This window comes from Dryobates pubescens, chromosome 4 (assembly GCF_014839835.1).
Source record: "Dryobates pubescens isolate bDryPub1 chromosome 4, bDryPub1.pri, whole genome shotgun sequence".
NCBI lineage: Eukaryota > Metazoa > Chordata > Aves > Piciformes > Picidae > Dryobates > Dryobates pubescens.
This window is the reverse complement of record NC_071615.1, coordinates 28,220,552-28,239,495: the sequence shown is the minus strand read 5'-3', so window position 1 is coordinate 28,239,495 and position 18,944 is coordinate 28,220,552. Positions and strand designations below refer to the sequence as shown.

Sequence of the window (18,944 nt, the reverse complement as noted above, 5' to 3'; positions counted from 1 at the left end):
AAATTTCCCCATAAGCTCTGGATTTATGTCCATAAGATAAACTGATTTATTCTGGGGTATCTCCTGGCTTCTTACTTACTTGCAGTTAACTCCGCTAGTTCCTTTAAACTTCTTCGCCTTTGCAACAAGGCTGAGAGGCTGAAAGTGTTGCAATCATCCTTAAAATTGCATAAGCCTGTAGATTTCCCCAGCAAACCCTGATATCGTGACTCATAACTGTTTACAAGGGCATGTAGTGATAGGATGAGGGGCAATGGTTTGAAACTGGGGCAGGGTAAATCTAGGTTGGACATAAGGAGGAAGTTCTTTACAATGAGTGGTAAAATACCGGAACAGGTTGCCTAGGGATGTGGTGGTGAACACATTCCTGAATATATTCAAGGTCAGACTTGACGTGACACTGACCAACCTGATCTAGCTGCAGATGTCCCTGCTGACTGCAGTGGGGTTGGGCAAAATGGCCTTCAAGGGTTCCATGCAACTCAATGCATTCTATGATTCCATGTCATACCACACGTAGGGAGCTGGTAAGATGTTACCTTTCCTCAAAGGGTGGCCAGTACCACAAAGAGCCCCAGCCTTAGAGTACACAGCTGAGTAAAAAAACATACCCTGCGCAGGGAATTTAATTCCTTTAATAAAGTCTAGTGGAAACATGGGAACTGGAATGTTTAATATAATTTATTACTACAAGATGGATATTGAAGTGCTGAAGTAGGTCCAGAGAAGGGCAACAAAGCTGGCAAAGGGTCTGGAGAACAGATCTGGAGCAGCTGTGGGAACTGGAATTGTTTAGTCTGGATAAGGAGAGGCTGAGTGGAGATCTTCTTGCTCTCCACAACTCCCTCAAAGATGGATTTGGACTCTTCTGCAGTAACAAGCAATAGAACAAGTGGAAACAGCCTGAAGTTGCACCAGGGAAGGTTTAGATGTGATATTAAGAAAAATACCTTTCCTGAAAGAGTGGCCAGATGTTGGAACAGGCTGCCCAGGGAGGTGGGGGAGTCACCATCCCTGGAAGTTTTCACAAAACATGTGGACATGGCACTTTGGGACATGGTTTAATGGCCATAGTGGTGCTGGCTTGATGATGGTTGCACTTGATGATCCTAGAGGTCTTTTTCCAACCTTAATGCTTGTACAATTCTATTGCCAGCTGCAATCTGGTGACTGATTCTACTGTCTCTTGTTCGATCCCCAGCTATAGTACTCCTATCCAGATGACTGAGGCTCATCAAACAGCTGCTGCTAGTCAACATGTTGGTTGCCACGTTAGCTGCATTTCACACCCTTTACTCTTTCAAGAGAAGACAAGAGCTAAAGCATCATCAACAGTGATTAAGATACTATGTTCTACATGTAGAATGTAGAATTTGGATTTGCCTTAATTTAAAGCTACTTCAGACTTCATTAAAGTAGCTTCTAGAGATTGCTCACAGTAATGGTGCTCATATTTAACAGATTATCTAGTCTCTCAATAACTGTTAATTTTGAAATTTGGTATACAACTTTTTTTTTCCTGATAACCAGGCACCATTTTGGCCTAATTTAGAAACTGGTTAATTAAAATTAGAAGGAAGAAAAGCTAACAACAAAACAAATCTAAAATGACAACCAAAAAAACCCTAATAACCTACCTGGAAATCAACACCTACAAGCAAAAAATTGTCTCTATGTACTCAAAATGTTTTACAAGAGGTACTGCTGAACAGCTGCTAAACTCCAATACTGGCTTTTGCTGCCATAGAAAATAGATAACTCCTTGGTAATGAAGAAAGCAAAACAGTTCACAGTGTTGAGGAACATGGCTTAGTTTTGACCTCACAGTGTTGGGATGTTTGGGCTCAATGATTGTGTACCATCTCTCTCAGCACATATTAAAAACATACTTGATGTGTGTATTAAAAGAAACATCTCATTTCTAGATATTGTGTGTTTGGCAGAACACCACCTAAAGCATTCTCGGTGCAGCACTGTGCTATACCAAACAATATTTCCTTCCCAGTACATAGAAAACACCCTGTTTCACTCAACAACAATCTTGTTTCTTCTTATTTTACAACATTGACCAATGTCACCTGATTCTTCCCTTAAAATCAAGTCATTGTCACATCACCTATTCTGTACTAGCAGAAGGTAAGAAGTCAGGGATGGCTATAGCATAACTTGCAAATACTCATTCCTGATAAATACTATGTGGTTAGCAGACATGGTTGAGTACCTATTTTTATGTACCATAGGACCCTTTGATCCTTACTAACATCAGATAATTTCTGACAACTTTCTTAATCAAAGCAAAATTAGCTTACTGGGAGTTAAGTACCTAAAGGCCGAGCAGGAATGCTAAATGTGATGGCAGTCAATACTGAAGAGCAAAGACATCTAAAATACAACTTTACAAAAAGCAGCTTTTAAAGTTTTCTTCCCTTTTTTCTCACTGCTTAGCAAATACACAGCCTCATGAATCTCTGAAGTAACAATTATTCTGACACTGAGCGACCTGGAAAATTGACCATTCAAACACATTTTGTGACAAAGAATCTAAAGTGTCTCCTAAAAGAAATAAAAATCTGTCCTGGAAGTGGTCAGAAAAGTCTAGGGCTCTGAAGAGACAACAACTCAGTTGTGTCTCAGTTGGCCAACAATCTACCAAAGACATCCCATACTGAAGAACGTTATTCCCTGTGAATAACACATCACAGCTAAACAAATGGATCATTTCACAAGAAGAAAAGCATGACAAAGAGCAGGGATAAAAGGTTATACACTATTAACATTTCAACTGAGCAGAAGGAAATGGTTAAATCCTATCAATATTTCTCTTAAGGGATATCTGGCCCTTAGCTATGCTTCAGCAGTACAAATCTCCCAAAGAGAAGAATACAGAAAGTATAAGGAGCTGGGACTGGGGGGGGTTTGGTTGTGTTTTTTTCTTATGCTATTTTTTTTCCATATTTGAATGAATGTAACTTAGCTGTTGCTTCTTTATTGCACCAACCATTTCTTAACCTGCAGTGTTACAGTAACTGCCATTCTGCATGAAGCTAACTCAAATTTCGATGAGAACCCAATACAAGAAAGCTGGGGAGGGACTTTTTACAACAGCTTGTAGTGATAGGATGAGAGAGAATGGATTGAAGCTTGAGAAGGGCAGATTTAGACTAGATATCAGGAAGAAATTCTTTAAAGTGAGGGTGATGAGACACTAGAACAGGTTGCCCAGGGATGCTGTAGATGCCCCCTCCCTGTAGGTGTTCAAGGTCAGGTTGGACAGGGCCTTGAGCAACCTGGTCCAGTGGAAGATGTCCCTGCCAATGGCAGGGGGTTGGAACTATATGATTTTCAAGGTCTCATTCCGTGAATCTATGAACAATATCCTCTCTCTTACTCAAGGAAAGGGTTTCCCCTTTCTAAGAAAGGTCTGAGAACAATCCATGCAACACTCCATCACTTACCTCTTCCCTTTCCGCCTTTACCCAGCTTACATAGAGTGGAAGCTCTCTGAAGTAAGTGATCTTGATGAGCTTTTGACCCTTCAAATGAGTGTCATTTTTAATCAACATTAAAAATGAGTCTCACACACAAACTATTGAAACATATTTTCAACTAAGGAAGTGAGACAAAACAAAGTGAAGCTAACAGTAAAGCTCTGATGGTTCTGGATGCTATGTCAGACTCTTCCCGGTCCAGAGGTATTTTTTGTGATGCGCGTAGTAACTTACACACAGAAAGATGACTGTTAATGTTCTGCCTCTTAGTGCGTAGCTCAGATCTGCTTGTGAATAATCTGAGCCTAATTGTGAAAGCTGAAAGATGAGTAATAGCTGCACTCTCCCATCCTGCAGTGAATAGCCTCATTTTATCACATTATTTCTTTCTCTCTTTCAGCATATTACTGTACTAGAAGGTTATAATGGGAGCGAAATAGCTCCTATTTCTACCAGCATTGATGCTTGTTTATGACTTCTTTGGGAAAGGCTGTGCTCAGGGAAGCTATCTACCAATTGCACTGTACCCATCTACGTAAGGAAAGCCTGTATTCTGTGTGCAGGAAAGGCTGAAACACTCAGAGAGGTCCAACAAGAGGCATCTGCTTTGGAAGCAGCTAATAGTGCATCTTCTGTTACATTCACTACATTTTTGCCTCAATTCCAGATGGGTCTCACACATCTCTCTGTATTTTTCTGAAGCATCTGTAGAGATAACCTACCCTAGGATATCTAAACTGTCAGCTTCTGCTAATCGTAAATGTACTAGAGTCATCAAAAGAGGTCGGTCAGTTTTCATAACAGAACCACACAGAATGCTGGGGTTGGAAAGGACCTGCTAAAACAGGGTCACCCATAGCAGGTTGCCTAGGATCACAACGTCCACATGGGTTTGGAGTCTCTCCAGAGAAGGAGACTCCAAAACCTCTCTGTGAAGCCTGCTTCAGGACTCTAGCACCCTCACAGCAAAGAAGTCTTTCCTTCTGGTCAGACAGAACCTCCTGGGTTCCAGGTGATGCCCATTGCCCCTTGTCCTATCAGTAGGCACCAGTAAAAGAGTCTGGCCCCATCCTCTAACCCCCCACCCTTTAGCTCTTGCTCAGCATTGAGAAGATCCCCTCTCAGGCTACCCTTCTGCAGGCTCAAGAGCCCCAGGACTCTCAGCCTCTCCTCATAGAGATGCTTCAGTCCCCTCGGCATGTTTTCACATGTTGAGGTTTATTTTAATCCCATGTGTTCCCATGGAGCTGTGCTAATGCAGTAGCTCCCTCATCTGAGGAATGTGCAGTTTTCTAATTAGTCTAAACTGTCACAGCTTGTTAAACTTGCAAACTCCAGTGTAGACATGTTCTTGGTGAGGCTTGAGGAGGCTTCTAGCAGAACTCTAAAATGTCATTACTGTGCATTTTTCAGTCATAGTCTCACTCTTCATATAAACTCTGAAGTGTAATTATGAAATGTGCTATAAGCTTTATAAATGGGCTAGGCTAGGCTAGGCTAGGCTAGACCAGACCAGGTTGGAAGAGACCTTCAAGATCATCGTGTCCAAGCCATCATCCAACACCACCTAATCAACTAAACCACGCAACCAAGCACGCTATCAAGTCTCTTCCTGAACACCTCTCCAATGATGGTGACTCCACCACCTCCTTGGGCAGCCCATTCTAAAGGGCAATCACTCTCTCTGTGTCGAACTTCCTCCTAACCTCCAGCCTAAACCTCCCCTGGTGCAGCTTGAGACTGTGTCCTCTTGTTCTGGTGCTGGTTGCCTGGGAGAAGAGACCAGCCCCCACCTGCCTACAACCTCCCTTCAGGTAGCTGTAGATAGCAATAAGGTCATCCCTGAGTCTCCTCTTCTCCAGGCTAAGCAGCCCCAGCTCCCTCAGCCTCTCCTCATAGGGCTTGTGTTCCAAGCCCCTCACCAACTTTGTTGCCCTTCTCTGGACATGCTCCAGCAAGTCAACATCCTTCCTAAACTGAGGAGCCCAGAACTGGACACAGGACCCGAGATGTGGCCTAACCATTGCAGTGTACAGGGGCAGAATGACCTCCCTTGCTCCTGCTGGCCACACTGTTCCTGATACAGTCCAGGAAGCCATTGGCCCTCCTGGCCACCTGGGCACACTGCAGGCTCATGTTCAGCTTACCATTGACCAGTACCCCTAGGTCCCTCTCTGCCTGGCTGCACTCCAACCTCTCTGACCCCAGCCTGTAGCTCTGCATGGGTTTGCTGTGGCCAATGTGCAGAACCCAGCACTTGGATGTGTTAAATCTCATGCCGTTGGACTCTGCCCATCTGTCCAGCCTGTCGAGGTCCCTCTGCAAAGCCTCTCTACCATCCAGCAGATTAAATCCTGCCCCCAGCTTGGTGTCATCAGCAAATTTACTGATGATGGACTCAATGCCCTTATCCAGATCATCAATAAAGATGTTAAAGAGCATGGGGCCCAGCACTGATCCTTGGGGCACACCACTACTGACTGGCCACCAGCTGGATGTGGCACCATTCACCACCAATAAAACCACTCTCCCTGACAGGTCCTGCACTTGGATCATAACAACCCCATACAGATCTCCAGGCTTGGGGCAGAGCGGCTGGAAAGTTGCACAGCAGAAAAGAACCTGGAGGATGCTGATTGACAGCTGACTGAACATGAGCCACCATGTTCCCAGGTGGCCAAGAAGGCCAACAGCATCCTGCCCTGCATCAGCAGTAGTGTGGCAGCAGGACCAGGGAAGTGATCATCCCCCTGTACTCAGCACTGGTGATGCTGCACCTCAAATACCGAGTTCAGTTTTGGGCCTCTCACTACAAGAAGGACACTGAGGTGCTGGAGTGTGTCTAGAGAAGGGCAACAAAACTGGTGAAGGGTCTGGAGAAGAGTTCTGGTGAGGAGCAGCTAAGGGAAGCAGTGCATTTTAGCCTGGAGATGAGGAGGCTGAGGGGAGACCTTCTAGTTCTCTGCAACTCACTAAAAGGAGGTTGGAGTGAGATGGGTAGGTCTTCTCCCTATTATCAGGTGACTGGACAAGAGGAAATTGCTTGAAATTGTGCCAGGGAAGGGTTAGGTTGGCTATTTGGAAAAAATGTCTTTAATGTAAGAGTGGTCAGGCAATGAACAGGCTGCCCAGGGAGGTGGTGGAGTCACCATCCCTGAAGATGTGTAAAAATTATATGGACATGGCACTTAGGGACGTAGTTTAATGGCCAGGGTGGTGTTAGGTTGATAGTTAGACTTGATGATCTTAGAGGTCTTTTCCAACCAAAACGATTCCATGATTCTATGTCCTCTGCCATCTTCACATGGATCAATATAAAACTTAGAGCCTGACTGACAAGGACTGAGACTGTTCTGCAAAAAATTGCCTTCATGCAGGCAGGAAACTGCCATTAGCATTACTCTTGTTGCACTAACACCTATCCATCTTCTGATTAATACCAACACCTCCATCTACAGGTGGTATTTCTGTGAATGCAAACCTGACTAGTGCTTCTGAAACACATACCAAACAAAAATGAAACAAGCTTAATGGCATTTAGAAAGGGTGCAAGAATTTTCAACACACCTTATGTGTATAGCACATCCCTGTGAAATTTGAAGCAGCTGACTGCAAAAAGACCAGATATACTAGACGCCTACAAAGCTCAATTATATACCTGTCAGCCACTCTGTGTTTGAGACCATTAGCTCCTGCTCAAATGCAAATCAGAATGCAAGTATTCTGAGTAGAGTTGAAGAGCTAATTAAGCTGCCTTTGCAAGATGGCATAGAGTTTAAGCCAGGAAGAACATCTAAACAAACTTCTTAACTGTTTAGAGGTTAAATGTTCCTATGCTGCTTAAGAAATCTTCAAATTAAACTCTGGAGTTTTGGAGAGTACTACATTTGGCTACTATGGGGAGAAACAGCCAGAGCTGAACAGGTCCCTAAGGACAGGGGAACAGTATATGCAATCCTAGAATCATTTCAGCTGGAAAAGACCATTAACTTGGTGCTAAGCCATGTCCTTCAGCACCACATCTCCGCCTCTTTGAAAAACCTCCAGGGATGGGGATTCAACCAACTTCCTGAGGAGCCTGTTCCAGTCTTTGTGAGCCCTTTCAATGAAGAATTTTCTTCTAATATCCAACCTTAACCTCCCCTGGTGCAACTTGAGGCCACTTCCTCTCATCACTTATGAGGGAGAAAAGATGAACACCTACCTTCCTGCAACCTCCTTTCAGGGAGCTGTGGAGAGTGAGAAGGCTGTGCCACCAGCACAGCCACCTCCCTGCCAGAATCAACTGTTCATTAGCTTCAGAAACAATTAATTAAGTAAGCTGAGTTTTGTCTAAAGAAAGCTAGCTGCTCAGCACAACCAGGGTAGGTCTGCTCTCCCCGTCTGTCTGTGGCCCCTGACAGCTGTCCATTTGCCTTACGTCTCCAGCTGGAGCTGGAACTGCTGCTGCTGCAAACAGCTGCTGTCGAAAAAGTTTCACAAACTTTAAGAGAGTTTGGTATTCTTTTTTTTTCCTCCTCTCCATCCAGACATGCATTAAATAAGCCAATTAGGTATTCTGAACACTTTAATTAGCAAATTAGTTATGAACTGGAAAAAAACGGTCATGCTTTCTGTATGCATTGGGCTATGCTAAATTAACATAAGCTAATGAAGCTTTATTTTTATCCAATTACTTGAGCTTCTCCTGCCACAGTCTTTGTTTCTTGGATTGTGGTTTGAATTAAAAGGGTGATGTTCTTCCTTTTTAAAAATTACTTCTTCAATAAATCAGTCTGACCTGGATGTATGCTGATTTTGGTTTTTTCTTTTCTCCTTGTGATGCTTCTCTTCTCCTGCCACTTAAGAAGATCTGCTTTCTTCCTGCAGTGTATGTTTTTTACTTCTGCCCCATATATTGCTCCAGAGACTGAAAAAGTCTGTGTTACCACAGCAATGAGATACTGCAAACATTTTTATTTGTATTTTTAAGAAACCCTTCTGTAAAATGTAGATATTTATGACAAATGTGTCATTAGGGCCAGATCACGAAAGCACAAAAACCAACCACTAAGGGTAACTGAACAACAATCACAACTGTCTTGTTGTTATTTAATAAATAACATTTCATTTTTCCTGACTCCTGATCACCTAATTTGATCTACTCTGCACAGGTTCAGCAAGCAAACTGTGTTGGGTTCTACAAGGAATGTTTACCTTAAGCACATATTTACAGAAAAGGGACCACTGTATTTTTATTTACTTAAAAGCTTTTACTTATTTACACATTCATACTCAATATGAGCTCTCTTATAGGCAGACATAAGCTGACTGGATGATACTATTCTTTTTCTCATGGCTATTACTGTTCTTTTATGCTACTTTATCCATCACTCTTAAGTGCCTTCCTACTTAGAAAAGAGCATTTTGTAACCTTGGCTGTTAATTTAGAAATCACTGACAGCTCAGCAATAAAACTTTCCTCTGAGAGGATTTTCATCAAAATACAATTAATTATATTGGATATGGATATCAGTGTGTCCAAAGGTCTTGCTGATATAAGGAGCTTGAAGGACTTGGAACTCAGAATTGTTTCAGTTGGAAAAGACCTTTAAGATCAAGCCTAAACATTCTCTAACTCTACCAAGTCTGGTGCTAAACCACGTCGCTCAGCACCACATCTCTGCATCTTTGAAATACCTTCAGGGATGGGGATTCAGCCACATGCCTGGGGAGTTTATTCCAGTCTTTGAGAATCCTTTCAGTGAAGAAGCTTCTTCTCATATGAAACCTAAACTTTCCTTGGCAACTTGAGGCCATTTCCCCTTGTCCTACCACTTGTTACTAGGGAGAAGAGACCAACATGCATCTCACTCCGGTCTTCTTTCATGCAGTTACAGAAATTCAGTTATCTCCTCAGCCTCTTTTTTTCCAGACTAAACAACTGCAGTATTTAAGGTGATAATCTACAATGTGCTGATTATTGCACAGCAGCTCCCCAGCTTCCCTATCTGGACAACGTCGACGCAGAATGAGCACTTCCTTACACCGAGATTCACACACCAAATTCCTGGCAAGTCCTATGAATGGACAAGCCCAAACAGACCACAGAATACAGGCTTACACAAACTACCTCTTCTATTTTCACTTTGTTGAAAGGAAAATTACCTGAGGACAGGCTAAGAGAGTTGGAGTTGTTCAGCCTGGAGAACAGAAGGTACTAGGGAAGACTCAAAGCAGCCTTCCAGTACTGAAAGGTGGCTACAGTAAAGACGTGAAGGAACTCTTTTATCAGGGGGCATGGTAATAGAATGAAGGGTAATGGTTTCAAACTGAAAGAGGGGAGATTTAGATTAAATATAAGGAAGAAATTCTTTACTGTAGGGTTCAAAGGGACCTTAAAAATCATCTAGTTTCAACCCTCCAGCCATGGGCAGGGACACCTCCTTGTAGGCCAGGTTGCTCAGTGCCCCACCTAACCTGAATTTCAATCTTCCAGGCTTGAAGCCTCCACAACTTCTCTGAGCAACTTGGTCTAGTGGAAGCTGTTCCAACCCATGGCAGAAAGAAGATGGAACTAGATGACCTTTAAGGTCCCATCCAACTTACATTGTTGCGTGATTCTGTGAAAATCTGTTAATATACCACTCTAGAAAGGTACTAAGGAATAGCGCTTGTAAGGACCGATATTGCTTATAGTACTGGAGGTTTTAGTAGCCGTGCTACAATGAGCCTAGGCCAGGGGTCCCCATCTCTTCTCAGCTGAGGCTCACAAGATTTTTTTATGCTGGTGGAGCTGTTGTAGAACAGATCTAGATGATGTACTGGAAATACATTTGGAAAGAAAAGAATCATATACCATTATAGATAAATTCTTGCATCTTCTACCCAGAAGCTGTCATTTCAAACTCAGCTGAGAAAAATCATAGAGACTCAATTACACCCATGCTAACACTTAACATTTCTGATACTTGCTTTACAGACAGATCAGTAATTCCAGTAACAGGTCAAAGTCAGCACCCCAACTAAAAAGCAACATGGAAGCCCAGACAGGTTACATAGTGCTGATAAAAGGACTCTTTTCTGAACATTTGACTATCCTACAGAAACTTTCCCTTCTATTCTATTATCTGTTTCATCAGTAGCTTCAGATTCCCCCCTAATACTGGACTTGAAAGAGAGCCCTGAACATCAAATTTCTTCTTTATTCCACTGTGCAAAAGATAATTTTCATACATCCAAAGATTCATTATGACCTTCATACTTTCACTGTCTGCTGGGATTATTTCTGAAGTTCTGAGACTCTTCTCAGTTTCATGCAGCTTCCAATTATATTATATAACATTACATTATGTTGAAATAATGTAGAATTTCTTCCCAAATTAAAGTGGGATGAGGTGGATGATGGGCAGCATTAATTCTTGTACTAGTGAGAAGTGGAAGGTCCAATAGCTTGGGAACCATTAGAAAGAAGATTGATAATGCATTATATCAAATGTGTGCTAAGAATCCTCCCCATGACATGATGCAGTCCATTGATTCTACTGACAGCAGGTCATAAGATGTTAGACCTTATAACCTTGTCATTGCATATGCAAAAGTTACTGTAGAGAGATTTCTAAAAAGCTCTAGAATGAGCTAATTGAAAGCTCTCCTTTCTTCCGATGCCACTTTAGTTATTAAGATGGTAACAACTGCTTTGGGATAAGAAAAGGCATGGCAGAAATGAAAGGAAATCTGCAATCTTTTTAGCTAGTTTAATTACATTTCAGTTAAAATGTGTTGCAGTCCTGTCAGTAGCTCAATGGTATATACCCATATGCCAATGGGAATGACTCATTTGTCAGTCATTTTGATAAGAAAAAGTAATGTATTTTTTCCTACGGTAAGACATTCTCATAGCAAGGCTCCGCAGAGGCATCTGGACAGGGTGGATTGACAGCCCAAAGCCAATTCTATGAGATTCAACAAGCCAAAGTGCTGGGCCCTGCACTCAGGTTTCAACAACACCATGCAACACTCCATGCTTGGGACAGAGTGGCTAGAAACTGCCCAGCAGAGAAAGGCCTGGGGGTGTTAATGAACAGACTGACTATGAACCAATTTTTGCCCAGGTGGGCAGGAGCAAATTAAGGGGCAATCTTACCAATGCTTATCAGTACTTACAGGGTGGGTGGCAGGAGGATGGGGTCAGTCTTTTTTCAGTGCTGCCCAGTGACAAGAGGTAACAGGCACAAACTTGAACATACGAACTTTCATCTAAACATGAGGAGGAACTTCTTTACTTTGCGTGTGGCAGAGCCCCAGAGCAGGCTGCCCAGAGAGTTGGTGGAGTCTCTATCTCTAGAGTCATTCAAAACCCATGTGGATGCCATCCTGTGCAACCTGCTGTGGGTGACCCCAGTCTGGTAGGGAGTTCGGAGTAGATGATCTCCAGAGGTTACTTCCAGTCTACATCATTCTGTGATTCTGTGACATGCATATTTCCAATCACAACATTTACAGCAGGAAACTGAACCAGAACAAATGCAGTCCCAACTCTAACCTTCTTAATAACATGATGTATCCATTCAGTAAATCAGTGTCTTAATCAATAGACTAAACCACACTGGCTATTCTGCCAAAGTGTTTTGCCAGCCCAGAGATAAGTGCCATGAAAATGGCACAGACAAAATGTAATTGTGTTGGAGACTATAATTTTCAAATGTGCATTTCCTTCATTTAAAGGGTCTGGGGCTAGAGGAAGGGGTGTTCTTTCCATTTAATGACTCAAGCACAGCATGGCTTAAATAGCACATTTTATTTGGGAGCCTATTAGCTGATAATGACTCTTTGGAGGGAAAAAAAATGGATTCCCTTATTACTGGTTTGATTAGAAAATCTGTAATTCCATGATGTAAAACAGCTCAGTACTAAAACTGAGCTATGTTCCATCACTTGCAGAAGCAGAAGCATCAATACAGCAAAGGCTGAGGTCCTGCATTAAGCACATTGCTGGATTCTGCAGTTCTACTGTTAGGAAAGTAAAACTGGAAGATACAGGTAAAGGGCTGACCTGCTTGAAAGCAGCTCCATGGAGAAGGACCTTGAGAGTCCTGGTAGAGAGTAAGTAAGACAGCAATGTGCCCCTGTGGCCAACAAGGCCAATGGTATCTGGGGTGCAGTAAGAAGAGTGTGGCCAGCAGGCCAATGGAGGTTTTCCTCCCCTTCTGCTCCACCTGGTGAGACCACACCTGGAATACTACGTCCAGTTCTGGGCTCCCCAATTCAAGAGGTACAGAGACACACTATGGAGTGCTCAGCTAAGGCTACAAGGAGGATGAGCTGAGGCTACATGGATGTTGAAGGGACCGGAACATCTGTCTGATGAGGAAAGGCTGAAAGACCTGGAGATGTTTAGCCTGAAGAAAAGACTGAGAGGAGATCCTATCAATATTTCTAAATAACTGAAGGGTGGGAGTCAAGAAGAAGGGGCCAGTCTCTTGTCACTGGTGTCCTGTGATAGGACAAGGGGCAATGAATACATAGAATACATAGAATAAACCAGGTTGGAAGAGACCTTCAAGATCACCGTGTCCAACCCATCAACCAATCAAACACCACCCAAACAACTAGCCCAGGGCACCAAGCACCCCATCAAGTCTCCTCCTGAAAACCTCCAGTGATGGCGACTCCACCACCTCCCCAGGCAGCCCATTCCAATGGGCATTCTTTCTGTGGACTCTTTCAATGGACACAAACTGGAACACAGGAAGTTCCACCTCAACATGAGAAAAATCTTCTTTAGTCCTAGAGCAGTCTGCCTAGAGAGGTTGTGGAGTCTCCTCTCTGGAGACTTTCAAGATCTGTCTGGATGCATTCCTGTGTGACCTGCCCTAGGTGACCCTGCTTTGGCAAGGGGGTTGAACTTGGTCTCTAGAGGTCTCTTCCAACCCCTGTCTTTCTGTGATTCTATGATTTTGAGAAGTATGTATGCTTGGCTTCATAGGTCTTAAGAGATGGATAACAACAGTCTAAAGAAGTTGTTACTTAAGCAAACAGATGCAACTAAATTTCTAATGACCTTATGTTTGAGGAAATGAAGCACATGTTTGATTAATGACAGCACTGTAGACCCATATTGCTAAAGAAACATCATTAAAAGAAACAGCACTGTAGTGATTAGAAGGGTAAGAAAGGGGAGGGCAAATGTAATTAAAGGAAAAAATTAAATTCCAAATGTCTGATTTGCATTTCATTTACAACAGAGTAAGTAGCCCAGTAAACTAAAAGGAGAAATAATCATCTAAAATAATTTTGAAGATCCTGCCTACCGTGCTGATGAGAAGCTTTAGCAAAGTGATTACAGTGACTTTTTCTTTTCTGTTTTAGAACAGAGAATACAATGCAAATGAACACAACTCTGAGCAGAGACAGCAGAACTCAACCCAAATGATAATCAGCATCTTAGGACTGAACTGTTCCTCAATTTCTCCAATCAGGATATTGAATAGTTGAGCACACAAAATTAAAGGGCCAAGCAGCCTATCAGTCATAAAATCAAAGAACTGTGAGGTTGGAAGAGACCTTTGAGATCATGAAGTCCAACTGCTCACCTAGAGGTTTCAATCTGCTAAGCCAATACCACTAAACCATATTCCTCAACACTACATCCACACATCTTTTAAATACCTCCAGGGATGGTGACTCCACCACCTTGCTGGGCAGCCCGTTCCAATGCCTGAGAACCCCTTCTGTTAAGAAATTTTTCCTAATATCCAACCTGAACCTCCCCTGGCACAACCTAAGCCCACCTCCCCATGTCCTGTCACTCGTTGCAGGTGAGACAAGACCGACCCCCTCCTCGCTCCAGCCTCCTTTGAGGGAGTTGCAGAGATCAATGAGCTGTATGAGCTGTCACCTTAGCCTCCTCTTCTCCAGACAAAAGAACCCCAGTTCCCTCAGCTGTTCCTTGTAAGATTTGTGTTCAAGCCCTTCACCATCTTTGCGGGTCTTCTGAATACCCATGTTCACACATTGCAACAGAAAGAATGAGAATTGCTACAAGGGGTATAACAAAGGAAAGACTTAAGAAAAATCCCCAAACCAGTAGAAAATGGCATCTATTCTCATTCAGAAGCCTTCTAAATTTCTGCAGCAATAAACAACAATAGCTGCAATTCTGAAGACCAAAAAGCAAAGAAACTGCCAATGCTGCTGATAGGCCAGAAGCTATCCATCACCTCTGTAGGGCTGCAGGAGTAGAGATTGCCAGGCATATTTTCCCTCAGCTAGTCTTCACCTTCTTGTTTAGCTTCTTTAGTTGCAATATAGTTGCAATTCTCTAAAGATCAGGTTTTAGCTGAGCTTTGTGACTGCATGGGCTAGTGTCCACTGCTTGGAACAGACTGCCTAGTGAGATCAAGGAGTCACCACCTCTGGAGGTGCTAAAGAAACATCTAGACATAGCACATGGTTTAATGGCCATAGCAGTGTTGGGCATTTGGACTCAACGATCTTAAAGGTCTTTTACAACCTAACTGATTCCATTGATTCTATGATAACTGTAGAATAAAAACATAGTGTAGAGCACTGCAAGCATGGGATGATAGCAGACATATTTAAAATCAAGGCAGAGGGTGCATGGCTGCAAGCAACTCATCAATTACTAGGCATTAAAAGAATGTAACCAAGGCTGATCTAAGAAAACAAAGCACATTAAGAAAAGAGATCAAAGAACAAGATTCCTACACATGTAAAACAGAGAATTCAGCTGCAGATTAATAAAGAATGATCACTATCAGGGCCCTGAGGGTACCAAAAGGTCATAATTGCCCTGCCTAGTGAGGGACCCACTCATCTTCCCCTTGAGTCTGGAGGCCCCATTTCAGCCTACATGCTCTACCTGAACCAGATCATAGGTGTATCCACTCCCATATTCTTCTTCACTTCTGGGTTTTGCTTCCTGGCTTGTCATGAGACCTGGTTTTTCCCATCTGTGTGATGATCTCAAGACAACTGCAGAACCTGCTGGTGTCACTAGAACCGCATGTGATAGTATTTCAGCACTATCAGCAGTTACTAGGGAGAAAAGGCTGACCCTCACCTCACTAAAATATCGTTTCAGGTAGTTATAGAGAGCAAGAAGGTCTCCTCCTCAAACCTGGGCTCATTAAGTCAATTCATTACAACCTTGACATGTATTTTAGAAGGACAATAATGCTTTGGTACTGAGTCACAAAAATCTGAAATTTTAGGATATTTAGATTAATACTATTCAGAAAAAAAATAAAATCAACAGTATTTAGGGTACTAACTTTCCATTAATCAAAAGTTTCATCTTTCAGTGCATCATTTTGTGATTGATATCAAAATGGTATCTATGCAAACATCTAGAAACAGCAAGGAAAGCTACAGAAATTCCTGTGGGTAAAAGTGTAGGCTTGTGTTCAGACTGTGAAATAAATTAGCCTAGCCCTAAGGATATAATTAGACCAGGTAGACCATCAAGCTTACCCATCTGTTCTTCCAACCATCAAAAAGGAGGTGGCTTTGCTACTACTGAACACCACCTCAGTGAGTTACAGAAATACATGAAAAATGCAAAGTTCCTGTGGTGCTAGAAAAAAATGGAATGACAGCAGTCACGGCTAGGGAGGGAAATGAGTCAACAAAGTACATCAAAACTGCTCAGCTGTGTTCTGAAAGCCATGACCTTCTGATTGTGCATTTACCTGATGAACACAGGTATGCCCTCTTAAATGAAGTTAATTATACAACTGTACCAAATGACTTCATCAGCACTGGGCATTTGGCCCATGCTGCTACCTATTATTATTAGCTGTCTGTTTCTCCCTGAGATGCTATGGAGAGCAATTACTGTCACGTACAATGAGAATGAGAGAAATTCATTCCCATTACAAAACCATCCTGTCAGACAGCTAAAACTTTGTTAAAACAAATATAAGCAATAACATTTTGAATAAAAAGCAATTTTACAGTAAAAATAACACCCTTTCCCACCCCCCCCCATTAAGTATTTGAGCAGGTGGACAGTGTCACTTACCTCCTCTCTTGTTTAACTTGGCATACCCTGGTGCGTAGCTGCTCGTCATGGCTGATGAACTGCTGAAGGAGGAGTGGGATAATGCTGAGATCAGGGGTTCATCACACTTTTCTGAAAAACATAAAACCAGATACATTTTACTCCGTATGAATAATTAACAGAATAAGTGGCATGCCCTTTAATTTTCTTTCAGGTAATAACAGAATCCCAGCACGGTAGGGGGCTGGAAAGGGATCTCTGGATATCATCCAAATTCAAATCCCATGCTAAAACATGGTTACCCACAGTGGGTTACCCAGGATCAATGTTCAGGTGGGTTTGGAATCTCTCCAGACAAGGAGACTGCACAACCTCTCTGGGCAGCCTTCTCCAGGGCTCCAGCACTCACACAGCAAAGAATAACACACCTTTATTTCTTGGTTTTGTTTGTTTCTAGGTGTGGAATGCAGTTTGCTACACCACAACATCACAGTTATAAAAAAGCCACAAAACCAAATCAAAACAAACAATACAACCAAATCACCCTAAAAACCACAAGAAAACCCACAGAATAAAAAAAAAATGACACACATCACAACATGAGTTCAGCTTCCCAGTTGAAGAGGGACAGGGATATACTAGGGAGTGTCCAATGGAGGCTATGAGGATGAGGAAAGGACTGGAACAGCTGATTGATGAGGAAAAGCTGAGAGACTTGGGGCTGTTTAGTCTGGAGCACCGAAGGCTGAGAGGAAATCTTATTAATGTTTATAAATATCCGAAGAGTGGGTGTCAAGAAGAAGGGGCCAGTTTCTTTTCAATGGCATCCTGTGATAGGACAAGCGGCAATGGATACAAACTGGAGCACAGGAAGTTCCACCTCAACATGAGGAAAATGTTCTTTCCTGTAAGGGTGATGGAGCACAGGAACAAGCTGACCAGAGAGGTTGTGGTGTTTCTTTTTCTGGACACTTTCAAGACCATTGTGGATGTGTTCCTGTGTGACCTGCCGTAGGTGATCCTGCTTTGGCAGGGGAGTTGGACTCGATGATCTCTGGAGGTTCCTTCCAACCCCTAACATTCTATGATTCTACAAGAAAAAGACTTCGACCAAGGACAAAAATCAGACAAGCCCATCCATGGGCCAGCACTACCCTTAGGGATATCACAAACGAAAAAGAACCTGCCTTGCTATAATTGGAATGGGTTTGGGCATGTGAAAATGCACTGCTAAAGAAATGTATTATCATAAAGCTTCATAAGTAGATAAGATGTAAACTTTCAGTTCTGTAATTGAAGCACTGTAATTGAAGATAACCTGGTATTTAAAAGAGAAAGTAAATTAGGTTATGTTAGGAAATGCGTACAAATTATCATATATTACAGATTTAGTGGGGGGAAAAAAACAACAAAGTCATATTATTTTTTTTTTAAATACTAATCTCTATAATCTGTTTCAGCACTTCACTTCTATCCCACTCAGTACAAAGAAGATTAGCTTGGTATTAGCATCTAAGATGGAAAAAGCCAAAATCAGAATCTTTGACTTTCTGATGAAAAGTTTAAAACAAATCTCCTGCTGTTCTATGAACTCATGTCAACTGGAATGAAGAGAATTGGTTTTGGTTGCTCAAATACTCTGGCAGTTAATGTACAGCCCTTTGGTCTAGTTTTCTCAGTTATTTCAACAGATTGGTGAAATATGCAGGTCAAATTACCTATTTCCATTCCAGGTAGAATAGTTTTCAGTTGGAAAGGACCTTTAACATCATCAAGTCCAACTGTTACCTAACTCTATCAAGTTTGGTGCTAAACCATGTCCCTCAGCACCACAGTCTACCACCACAGAAAATACCATGACCAGCACCAGCCAGCTTGACTCGTCTTTTTAAATACACACACTGGCCCTGCTGTGAGTGGAAACCCCCTCAATTTCTGTATTCACAAGGCACTAGACTACCCCTGACCTATTTAACACTCAGCCATACCACATAGTCTTGGTACAGTTAGAAAAAGGTGATTTAGTTGGACTGGATCAAGCATGCGGAATGAATTAATCTTAGCCTCTAAAAAGGAGCTTTAAGGGGACAAAAAAAACCCAGGCATTGTGAGTGAAACAAGCCATTCATAAACTGAAAGAAGGTTGGAGTGAGGTGGAGGTTGATTTGTTCTCCCTAGTAACTATTGATAGGATGAGAAGAAATTACATGAAGCTGGACCAGAGGAGGTTTAGACTGGATATTAGGAGCAATTTCTTTATTGAAAGAGTGGCCAGGCATTGGAACAGGCTGCCCAGGGAGGTGGTGGAGTCACTGCCCGTGGAAGTGTTTAAAAAACTTGTGGACATGTCACTTCAGGACACAGTATAGTGGACATGGAGGTGTTGGGTTGACAGTTGGACTTGATGATCTTAGAGGTCTTTTCCAACCTTAATGATTCTGTGATTCTATAAT

General features: G+C 42.4%; 1 protein-coding gene across 1 annotated transcript in view; it reads right to left on the bottom strand.

Annotated features, from left to right (window-relative positions):
• CNTNAP2 (contactin associated protein 2) overlaps nt 1-18,944 on the bottom strand; it is a 1,034,004-nt gene that overhangs the window by 664,339 nt on the left and 350,721 nt on the right. Inside the window, exon 2 of the mRNA XM_054160987.1 lies at nt 16,513-16,623. Within this exon, the coding sequence (XP_054016962.1) occupies nt 16,513-16,623 (111 nt within the window). The remainder of the gene's footprint in view (nt 1-16,512; nt 16,624-18,944) is intronic.